Raw genomic sequence first — 12,065 nt, forward strand, 5'->3', positions numbered from 1 at the left:
TTATTTCAGAGTTGAGTATTGTTAGTTATGGGCCCAGGATATTAGAAGTCATCTACCGAGTATCATCCTTTTTAAAAGACGCTATACCTGACCTTATTTATCATTCATGGTCCCAGAAATCCATTCATGATCACAGAAATCCTAATCTGTTAACGGCCACCTCACCCCCTCCCCCCACCGAAGCCATGCATGTGTGCTGCACCCGTCACGAAGATGAACTCTCTCTCTCTCTCTCTCTCTCTCTCTCTCTCTCTCCATCGAGGTCTCTTCATCAGTCGTGCTGTTTGTTCAAGATATTTGAGCTATTTTGAGCTAAAACAGATTTCTTCTACGAGACTGTCAATCATGGTTGAAGTAGTGAAAAATGGCCTATATATGCAGAGTGACTATACTGTACTGTAGACGACCATTCATGTAAACTAAATATTTCGAAAAAAGTAATGCTCTAGAAACATAATGAATAATGTTGACACCATGCTGTCTTCACTGCAACAGATGATTTCTATGGACGCGACTATTACATACTGTAGCCTTGCAGATTTCCCTCATCAACACGAAATTAAATTACAACTAAATAAGATCTCGTAATATTCACAACTGTCGGAAATGAATCCTGAAAACCTAGGTACTGAAGCCACTTCGCCCTACAATACAGAATTATCCATTGAGCAAGAAACACAGCTCTCTCCTGTGGACATTGTTGGAATGGCAATAATTACACCACGCGTCATAGAATTCACTTGCAGCGGAGGAGGGGACCGTTCTCAGTCAGGCTCCAAACTAAGACTTTCTAATCCAGTTTCTCGTAAAATCACTGAAGATGTCACCAGTGGAGTATCAACAACCTTGCGATACGGTGGACTTCAAATGAGCTATACAACTCCTAAACCTTGAATTACGAGGATTATGCCTACCTCAAAGGACAGAGCAAAACTGATAAAGGTATGCCAAGAAATTACCTTTTAAAATGAATAAGAATTTTCATCAATTGTCAGCGAAGATCTTGAAACAGTTTTTTCTTCATTAATATTATGAACACGCACAATGCTCTTGCCAAACTGAGAAGGAATTGCTTATTACAAATATTTAGTCTATAGGAGGACGTCAGTGAGTGCACAATTCTATATGCATAAATAAACAAGTATATATTAAGGATGACATGAACTGGTCAATATTTTATGCTGGAACACACCTTTAAAGTTTTCTGTATGGAGTTTCAAAATGACACATTCTAAGTTACGGAACGCCAGCAATGAAGAAATTTACTCAACGGACAACGCAACCATTTTGGACCACTTGTATACCAACACCAGCAACAGTACCTGTAAGAACGTTACCCTGGAGAATGTCACCCTGGATGTTATCGGTGTTGGTGTCTTTCTGGCAGTATTTATTTTGGTGGCAATTATTGGGAACATATTGGTCATTCTTTCAGTTCTTTGCAATAGACACTTGCAGACTGTCACAAACTTCTTTATAGTAAACTTAGCCATTGCGGACTTACTCCTCAGCATTATCGTGTTGCCTTTCTCTGCATCCTTGGAGATCCTGGGATGCTGGGTCTTCGGCCGGATTTTCTGCAACATCTGGGCTGCCGTGGACGTGCTGTGCTGCACCGCGTCCATCTTAAGCCTTTGCATCATTTCTATAGATCGATACATTGGTGTGAAACACTGTCTCAAGTATCCAACCATTATGACTGAGAGAAAAGCTGGGGTGATACTAATTGTGGTATGGGTGTCATCTATGGTTATTTCGATCGGTCCACTCCTAGGATGGAAGGAACCGCCACCTTTGGACGAGAGCATCTGTAAAATTACCGAGGAGCCGGGCTATGCCATCTTCTCCTCTCTGTTTTCGTTCTACCTCCCGCTGATGGTCATCCTTGTCATGTATTTCAGGGTGTATATAGTAGCCCGCAGGACAACCAAAAGTTTGGAAGCGGGCGTAAAACGGGAGAGAAATAAATCGATGGAAGTGGTGCTGCGAATACACTGTCGAAGTGTGCCGGAGGACTCTGGCACAAGCGCAAAGGGGAAAAACCATCCGTTCCGAAGTTCGCTCTCCGTGCGGTTGATGAAGTTTTCCAGGGAGAAAAAGGCTGCTAAAACTCTGGCCATTGTGGTTGGGATGTTCATCCTCTGTTGGCTGCCATTTTTCTTCGTTTTACCCGTTGGTAAGTTTGCATCCTAATTTTCTTACTGAAGTTCCACACACGTGAGCTCATGCACGCTATGACTACTGCATCATATTCTCTCAGCTAGCGCAAGTCACTGATCTGTTGTTAAAATGTAGATTAGATATGCTGTGACAATAAACTAAAAATGCAAACAGGCTAATTATTGATTTCACTCTTGGTGCAGGCATGTGTAAAATGTTCTGTGTTATTTCCAACATAGTTTATAGCTTTCTACAACAGTTTTGAAAAAAGCCTTTCCAACGCTAAAATCTGTACTGTTAAATAATTCCACAATACTATAATTTAATTGGTTTTATTAGTAGGACCTAGCCAACTGTAGTGATTGGTAATACATGTGCAGTGACACTGATGGATACTACTGCGCAATCACATTTACGGGGAGAAATTGATAGTGATCCAGAAATGGCATATTTAATGTGTGATTAATATTAAAAGTGATATAATGAATCTGTGAATACGGATGCTGTTTGGTTGGTATGGATTCCTACTATTTGACATTTCTCCATCCATCATGCTACTCTGCATACACACTCCAGTGCAATGTTGGCCTATAGTGTGCGTCACCAGCATGACGCAAAGGACATAAACAAGCCAATGCCACCAGGGTTGTGCTCCACACAACTAGCCGCACTGAACATGTGTCAGGAGGTGACATTGGTGGAGGGCTGAGTGTCACGCAGATGCAGGCTACCATAACAAGGTCTAGTCTCTCACTTGTTAATGTATTGAAGTAGGCATACACTTTCACTTATAATTTAATAACATTGACAAGGTTTAATCTCTCACTTGTTAATGTATGCTGAAGTAGGCCTACACCTTGACATATAGCCTAATTTAATAACATTGACAAGGTCTAGTCTCTCACTTGTTAACGAATGTTGAAGTAGGCTAACACCTTTATTTTAGAATTTAATAACATCAACATTTTCCATAGCACAAAAAAAAAACGATTTACTCAGACATTTCCATAGAAAGTGGATAGCTTTAGTTGTTTATAACAGTACAATCTACTATCAGTATAATTTTCATCTAAAATTAATCTAACAAATTAATAGAAAAATATGAATAAATATGTGTTGATGACTAAATGTAATTTGTGACAAAAATGTCAGTAGCTTCTCATCAATATGCATGAAACTTTAAATGTTTAATAATTATAACTGTTCTAAACAAACTCTTAACTGACTGATCATAACCATAAACCCCATCCTGACCTAAGCACCAACACTGCTGAAATCTAAGGCTCTTGGTATTCATCAACACTGTCATTGAGTGAGAGCTTGTGCTTTTTTTGTTATCTATGATGGCTTCTTAAAATAGCACTAATATTGGACAGGCTGTTATAACATTATATTCTGGTGTCTGTAATGAGCACAAGTGTATATGCCTGTAAGAGTATTACAGTAACATAATCACTACCTCTCTCTTCGTCCATGCTGAGATATGTCAGTAGGCTCCTGCCATAACAGAGATCTCCTTTGGTTAACACAGCTGTAACTGCACCCCTAGAGCTTAAAGACTAAAGTAAGCGATCTCAAATTTAAACCCTCTATTGCATTCACCCCATAATCATGTTCAAGCCTTCAGAGTATGCTTTCTGTCTAGACTGACATTTGGCCAACAGAGCTGGAGCACTCAAAACAAGCCCAAACACACTCCCTAATCAGAGCTAATTAACACAGGTGGCTTTGCAGTGGCTGAAGGGTCGGCACTCACATTGACTAATGGATTTGCAGGGTTGAGCATTCAAGACATTTAATTCTTTGAGAGGACACATTTAGAAATGCACCTCCCCAACACACACACACACACACACACACACACACACACACACACACACACACACACACACACACACACACACACACACACACACACACACACCAATACTACTCCATTATATTGTCAAAGGACTAGTTAGATCAAAGATGCGATGTAATCAAGCTCTTCTACTTAGCATATTTGTTTTTATTTGTATGGGAATATATGAATTCAATATCATAAAACAAAATGGCGTCTGTTGTTTTTGCACTGTAAGCACAAGGTAGCCTAAACATACAGTAGCGCTTACGTAATGGATATCGGTAGTTGTGATGTTAATTCCTTGAAGGACTATATTAGGAAATGAAAGACAGCTAAGATGAAAGTAAACATTTAAATGCTCATTTCCTCATTTTGGGTCCAAATGGAAGACCTGCTTTGAAAAATGATCAGTGTGAGGGCGAGCTTCTCTTGCCATTAGAGAAGAGCTGTCAGATAAGACTCATTATAGGTAAACAGTCCATCACTGAAATATAGCAAGTTCGCAGCGAACAGAGAACATTCTAAAGCAGCCAAATTGCAGCAACAGGACCTATTTTCGAGATTGGGGTGTCAACCACTCGTTTGCATCCTAGGCAATATGGAAAACGGGCTTAAAGTCTAAAATACCGAACTATGCCTTTAAGGCTGACTCTTGGATCTAGAGATCTAAAATGTTTTAAAAACCAGCATTTTCCAAAGTAAAGCTAGTTGGTGTCACCTGTGGATTTGCTCACCGCAAATCTGTCTTCTTCTCTGTTATTAGCAATCTGGAGAGGACTCGAGCCCACAGTGCTTATGCAGTGTTCAGGCGAATGCCAAGCAGGATTCATGGGTTGGAAGCAGGAAGGGTGCCAGAACCATTCCGCACCGTGTTGGGTGCATTTTGTTTTGCTTGGTGATTCATAAAAACATTCATCATCTCTGAAGTAGTTTAATTCCTGTACTGCTCCGAGTGCTTCCCTCCTCTGCGAGTCGTCTGCATGTAAACAGGCCCATTCCTGACAGACGTATGCAGCCCTCCACAATCAAGAAAAACCCCTCCATTAGGCACCTTCCTGCCTTCTCTGCGCTCACATGTGCACAGAGCATTATGGTGAAGCAGATAGCATCTCCTGGCTCAGACGAGCATGTGGCGTGGGTGAGGGGACTGGCCCTGGCTTTCCCAAGAAGCCCTTCTAACCCGCGGTGCAGCACGCTTGACTGCAGTAATGAGCGCTGTAATTGAGCACAGTTAAAGAGAGGTGTTTTCCTTTTCCTGAGGCCCAGCAACATGCCCCCAATCAGCAGAATGGAGATGGCTCTGTTCCACACGTACAATAGGGAGGGGGAGATGTGGATATCTACCACCTCTCTCTCTCTCTCTCTCTCTCTACCTCTCTTGCTCCTCTCCTCTCCCTCACTTTATCTCCGGATGAGGAAGGAAGCACTACAAAAGCGATTGTCCAAGCCGTGGGGTTTCAGCGCCACATGAAGCCCTCGCCGCAGGAGTGTGTGATGACAGATAGCCTCACACAAGCTTGCACTGGCACCACATCACCTGCTGTTTTGGCACTTTTTGTCCATTTTACAGAACTGTGCATCTTGAGAACTTGAACAATAGCTTTTTTTTTTTAAGTCTATTTTTTTTGCCCTTTTTGCCTTTCTTAGTATAGGACAGTGAAGTGGTAGACAGGAAACAAGTGGGAGAGAGAGACGGGGTGGGATTGGGACATGACCGCAGGCCGGATTCGAACCTGGGTCCCCGTGGGCACTCGGACCCGTAAATGGTACGGGCGCTGTACCCTGCTGCACCACAGCTCCCCCCTTGAACAATAGTCTTTGTGTAAGAGTACTAGAAATGTACTCTTAGACAATATGGAAGAATACTAGCACGATTAGTACTGAAAAAGATGTACACACACACACACACACACACACACACACACACACACACACACACACACACACACACACACACACACACATATAATATACACACTCATACACAGGTCATGTGCAGCCATGGGGCTGACTCAGATGGACTATTACCAAGATAAACTGGTCTGAGCACCGCATCAAGGCCATAATTACATTGTACATTAGTACAATTATACCCAGTGAGTTTAGGAAATGCTGAAAGTCTGACTAATAGACTGAATGCTAAAAATGCACAACAAGTTAGTCAAGTGAGAGAGTTAAAACAGCTCACAGCCATACTGGCTACTCACATCACAATGGAGACTAACAAATAGTGGCATTCAAAGATTAAAGTGTTGATGTATGAAATCGTATGAAATCTCTTGGTCCTCACATAACAGGCGCATTTAGGTTAGAAGAGCACTTGGGCAAATACAGCAGAGTGGCCATCTCTCAGCATGCTGTTGGCCGAGAAGGCAAACGTATGATTCATTTTTGTAATGAACTTAGCTGTAAAATGCTCATTGGATTACAAGAGAGGGAGCGATACACGATCAGTGTGTGTGGAATATTGCGATGATATCTTCTATGACTCACTGATAGTACAGCCACTTCTTGGTGGATTCCTTCACAGTGCACTTTTTCCCTGGCGCATGACTAATATGTCTCCATGTGTTTTCCCATGCCACTTAGAATACCCCACTGCTCTGTGGTAGGCTGACCCAGCCAAAGGAAACAATTAAGTCAGGCGAAAGCAAGGCCAACGTTATTTTAGGGGCTTTTTTTCAGAGATTCTGGAAATACGTTTGGCTAATAGAATTCAAGTGACCATAATAATAAAAAAATGGAATAAAAATACATAAAATGTGGTGTTTGGATATGTGATTAGTACACCACTGACAGATATCAGGACATGAAGACATAATCATTTGATATTTGAAGGGGAAACATTTTAGTGAGAAAACATGAACAGCAGCCTGTGCCACTGCGGTGCAGAATATAATATTATCTTAAAAACAACCGAACCGGCTCTCCCGTGACTGAGCCCTCTTGTGTTGCACATTTTTTCGCCCCGTGAAATTTCCTCCCATGCTTCCTGTTTAATTGGATTCACCATTAACCGAGTTTCCTCTTTTTCAGCTTTCACATTGTTTTAAGTAGCACATGGCAAAGCTCCCATCTCCACCTTAATAGCTTGGTATTAGCGACGGGTATTTTTGAAATAAGACCTCCTGGCTGATTGGTTGCGCCACTGATCAAATCAGAATGTAGAATATGGTAGCTGTGCCGTGGTGTGGTGTGCCGTGGTGTGTGTGTAGTGCTGTGGAGTGTCCTGAGCCACTCCTGATTGTAGAATATGGTAGCTGTGCTGTGCCGTGCTGTGCTGTGGTGTGTGTGTAGTGCGGCGGCGTCTCCTGAGCTGCTCCTGATTGTCATGCTGCATCTCTCCCTCGTCTCCTCTGACTCACGTAAGCTGGCAGGGAGGGGAGCGTTCTGTTCATCAGCCTGACAGGACACACAGGGCTGCCGCGGGCTTTGATCCCCGCCGGGCTCTCTTGGAGGGCAGGGCACGGCGGCACGGCGCCAGGGACTATTGTCCTGATGCTCTCGGACCTCAGGAGCGGCCCTGCCCCCCCCCCCCTCCCCCCCCGCCCTGGCCCCCCTTCACCAGCTCTAACTACAACAGGAACCGCTGACTCGGGAAAAGGGAGGGGGGAGAACGCAAAGATTCAAAGGGTTCTAAAAGAATCCTCTCCAGAAATACGCCTGTTAAAAGCCGTGTGTGACAAAGAGACGTGGTGAGTTGAAGTGGCTGACAGGATATCAACTCAGTCAGGGGCAAGCGGGGAGAGAGAGCAGAGCAGACAGAGAGGCTGAGGGGATCGTGTGGCACCGCTGATGCATGTCAAACCTGCGTGTGATTTAAGCGTGTGGATGTAGCAAGCAGTCACATCCCACTTCACACACCATCTCGCACCACTCATAGCTGGCATGCCCCGGGTCATGTTACTGAGCCTCCTCTTGTGTGGAGAGCAGCGGAGGGCAAGGTGTTCTTTATGAGCTGACTGACAGAGTGACGGCCTGATTGACAGGTCCTGTTGGTTCTGTTGATGAAGAAGGACAGAATAAAACTGCCATGTGGAGGATCTGAATACTATGATCCAATCTCACAGAACACGTTTCCTGCCCTCTCAAAGTATGAAAATATGTCAACATCAAAGTATGTCATAAGCCTTTCACTGGAGAGATATTTATTTGTGTGCTAGTAGCATAATGTGTTATTTCCCGAGCTGGCGCCGCGGGTTCTGTTCTCATCTCTCTGCCGAATCACGCTGACGATTTAGTGCTCATCTGATAAGTCATCAGTCACAGCTCCTGATGCCTCCCTAATTAACTATGGCACATCATTACCTCAATTAAGCCAGGGTGCTCAATTTAACAAGCTTATACTGAATAATGTATCAGCGGAGGCTGACGAGGGTAGGTGCTTTCCTGTCAGGACTTGAGCTTGCTTGAGAAAGTCACGTATTAAAGACGGCTAAGAGTGCTGGGAGAGATGAAAGGCGAGTGAAACAGCGAGGGGCGGGGAAGCTGTCGGGAAAATAAGCGATGGAGGGCACACACTGTTTACAATCAACAGTCTCTGTCCTTCACACCAAAAACAAACCTGCGAGCTCCCGTTGTGTGTGTGTGGGAGATTCCACTTGTTTTTGTAGCCTTGGGTAGTTGGAGAGGGGCCCTCGTGTCGGTGGTAATCTCAAGCATACACATGTAGGGTCGCCTTTTGTTCTACTTAGAGGAAAGAGGAAATAAATAAACATACAGAAGAACCAGAAGAGGATATATGGCAAGGAATGCAGCGTTGGAGCAGCAGAACTCATTAAATGTGTCTCTCAACCACCCTTTAAAAATAAAGCTTAAATATCACTCCTCTTAAGAAAACAACACATTTGGCGGTTTATCCGTCAGATTATCAGAGCATATTACACATTTTTTTTCAGTTAGCAAGAGTTTTTCTTTTCTCCTGCCAAATCTCTGGTGCTCAAGTGGTTTTGGAGATGCGTAAACAGCCCGATTACTTGGCCACACAGCATCTCCCCGTAGGAACGTCGTTTTATCTCAGACAGACAATTACGTCTAATTACAGGATCACTCTCTGGCCTGGAGTTGACTGGCCAGGCCCAAAGGCATTTCTCTCTTTTTCCAGAGCTGCAGCATTCCCCCACCCTCCCTCCCAGCACGCTGTTCAGACCCCCACCCCACCCCACCCCACCCCACCCCGAGCCATTGCAGCCCCACTACCCTATTAATAGCGGGCTGGCTGATAGGGGCAACTCAGGCCCGGCGCTAAACTCAGGGCCGGCGCTAAACTCAGGCCCGGCGCTATGCCCAAACTTGCAGCCTGGTGTGCGAGGCGAGGAGATGACATCTGCTTCATGTGTGAGATAGTGTCACGCAAGTCCCCTGGAGCAGGGGACAGAGGGGAGGGAGGGGGACAGGTGAAGTGGCCGCGCACGCTCTCACGAGAGAGTGGGATTACATGAGCGTGTGTGTGTGTGTGTGTGTGTGTGTGTGTGTGTGTGTGTGTGTGTGTTTGAGAGGGGAGAGCGAGTGTAGCAGTGTAGATAGTGGCTGAATGTCACTGACCAATACAGTTATCTGAGCGCAGGGCTTGCTTCACCCCTGAAGCCAGAACTCCTTCATTGTTTTATCATTTGGTCATGTTTTTCCTCACTCTTGCTAGAACTGGGTAATGAACGCTCCAAACTCAAAAGGATGATTACACATTTAATGACTTTCCTAAACTCAAAGAATGACTTTCCAAAGAATGTGCAGCCTGATAGCTGACCTGTTACGTAACACACTTGTGCTCTTCCCAGGTGCCTGAGCAGAGCAGAGCAGATTTGCTTTAGTCAAATAAAAATTGAAAGAATAAAGTTGTTAGACATCTAATTACAAATAATTCAGGCTCTCTCAAAAAAAACATATTCATTTTTGGTCGGTGCTGCCAAATGATTCATGTTGTCTCTATTAAAATTTCAATCTTGTACACGGCATGAATTCTTAAAGCACTGCTATTTCCAGAAATCTGAGCAGTGTGGGAGTGAAGCTTGATTTCACAACAAATGGCATGATACTCAGTGAAAACTAATCTGCACCCTTGAGCAAGAGTGTTAACGATCAGTGTTTTTGCCAGCATTAATGAGTCTCCTTGTCTCTACGCTGTGGCAGGCTCCCTGTTCCCCAAGGTGAAGCCCTCTGAGATGGTGTTCAAGGTCATCTTCTGGCTGGGCTACTTCAACAGCTGCATCAACCCCATCATCTACCCGTGCTCCAGTAAGGAGTTCAAGCGGGCCTTCACGCGCCTGCTGCGCTGCCAGTGCCAGAGGCGGCGGCGGGTCCTGCGGCGCTTCTACGACCAGCGCTGGCGCACGGCGGTCAGGGCGCCCGGGAGGGAGCCGCGCGGGGACTACCGGCCCGGCTTCTCCGTCAGCGAGACCTTCTCGTACCGCAGCAAGAGCCGCAGCTTCAGCGTGAGGGGCTGGAACCTCTTCCCGCCGCTGCAGAAGTCCTCCTTCCACCTGAAGGAGAAGATGAACAACCTGTCCAACAAGATCCGCAGCGGGCAGGGCCGCGGCACCACGCCCGCACTGGGCAGGACTGAGATCGACACGGTCTCCATGGGCATCTACGAGTGCGCCGAGCAGAGCAGCTACCAGATCTACGACCTCACCGACTGCTACAGCCTGAAGGAGACGGACATCTAAGCCATGCACACTGCTGCTGTGGACGCTGACGCAGAGCCTTGAGACAGCCATGGACACTGCTGCTGTTGATGCTGATGCAGAGCCTTGAGACAGCCATGGACACTGCTGCTGTTGATGCTGATGCAGAGCCTTGAGACAGCCATGGACACTGCTGCTGTTGATGCTGATGCAGAGCCTTGAGACAGCCATGGACACTGCTGCTGTTGATGCTGATGCAGAGCCTTGAGACAGCCATGGACACTGCTGCTGTTGATGCTGATGCAGAGCCTTGAGACAGCCATGGACACTGCTGCTGTTGATGCTGATGCAGAGCCTTGAGACAGCCATGGACACTGCTGCTGTTGATGCTGATGCAGAGCCTTGAGACAGCCATGGACACTGCTGCTGTTGATGCTGATGCAGAGCCTCGAGACAGCCATGGACACTGCTGCTGTGGACGCTGATGCAGAGCCTCGAGACAGGTAGACAGAGAGGTCTGATTTGTAAACGTTGCCTTTTAATGTTCAGATAAACTACGTGTCTCTCAGAAAACTTCCCTCCTTGATAAAGTCTTAAAAGCGGTCACTTTGATTAAAGCACAAGGGATATCAGTGTGGTATCCATGACTGTGATGTGTGTAAAATGTTGAAGTAAGAAAAGATTTGTTGTGTTTATGGGTGAGCAGAATGGGAGTGGAATATGTTGAAATGACAAAAACTGAATGTTTTGTTTTTTTAAAATGCTATTACCAATTTACACTGCCAAGATACAGTGTAAAGACTATATCACCACTTGATGTGAAGACAGACTCTTGGCTTTCAGAGAGCTCCACCACTGACCAGCAACTTGACGGAGTGGAAATGAAATCTTCTGTCTTTCCACACAAAGCAAACTGTTCATGAAAAACCAACACAAACCACAAACTCTGTAGACATAGACAAATGAACATGTGGCACACTCCGGACAGACATTTCAACACACGAGCTGTGTTCTCTTGGATAGATCCCCATGTGTCCACAGAGCCATTGGCGGGAGTGGCGTCCGTATGACAGCTGAGCAACAGATTAATTTCTTGCATCAGTTACTCCTCAGTTATATCAAATTGCTAAAGGATGCTTCCTGTTTGTATTTCCAATGTGGTGATGTCTGTATGTGTCTGATATAAAGTGAAATAAATTGATCAAAATGTGCTTTTTAGTTTGTGTTTACCCAGTACCTGATGTCCCCAGTAGATGTCAGTAGTATTTTGCCACTTGATCTTTGCAGATGATAGCATTTCTTGTAACATCTCATTACACAGTGGATGACGTAATTCTAGTGAATTGTTTTTGATAGCAGAACTATAAAAAAATTAAATATGCTATGGCTCTATGTTGTATGACATTCCATACATCCAAAGGACTATGATGAAATTAAAT

At 44.9% G+C, this 12,065-nt stretch overlaps 1 protein-coding gene across 1 annotated transcript; it reads left to right on the forward strand.

Annotated features, from left to right (window-relative positions):
- The first annotated feature begins 826 nt into the window (after positions 1 to 826).
- Positions 827 to 11,837, forward strand: adra1d (adrenoceptor alpha 1D). Its single transcript, XM_062530653.1, has 2 exons — positions 827 to 2,176; positions 10,133 to 11,837. The coding sequence occupies exons 1-2, from the start codon at positions 1,222 to 1,224 to the stop codon at positions 10,666 to 10,668; spliced, it is 1,491 nt and encodes a 496-aa protein (XP_062386637.1). The 5' UTR covers positions 827 to 1,221; the 3' UTR covers positions 10,669 to 11,837.
- Positions 11,838 to 12,065: the final 228 nt, after the last annotated feature.

This window comes from Sardina pilchardus, chromosome 2, assembly GCF_963854185.1.
Source record: "Sardina pilchardus chromosome 2, fSarPil1.1, whole genome shotgun sequence".
Lineage (NCBI taxonomy): Eukaryota > Metazoa > Chordata > Actinopteri > Clupeiformes > Clupeidae > Sardina > Sardina pilchardus.

What these genes read in the sequence shown, in the direction of transcription:
- adra1d (XM_062530653.1), top strand. Translation starts at nt 1,222, where the DNA reads ATGACACATTCTAAGTTACGGAACGCCAGCAATGAAGAAATTTACTCA. An exon ending in TTTCTTCGTTTTACCCGTTG is followed by an intron (nt 2,177 to 10,132) that starts GTAAGTTTGCAT and finishes ACGCTGTGGCAG; the next exon opens with GCTCCCTGTTCCCCAAGGTG.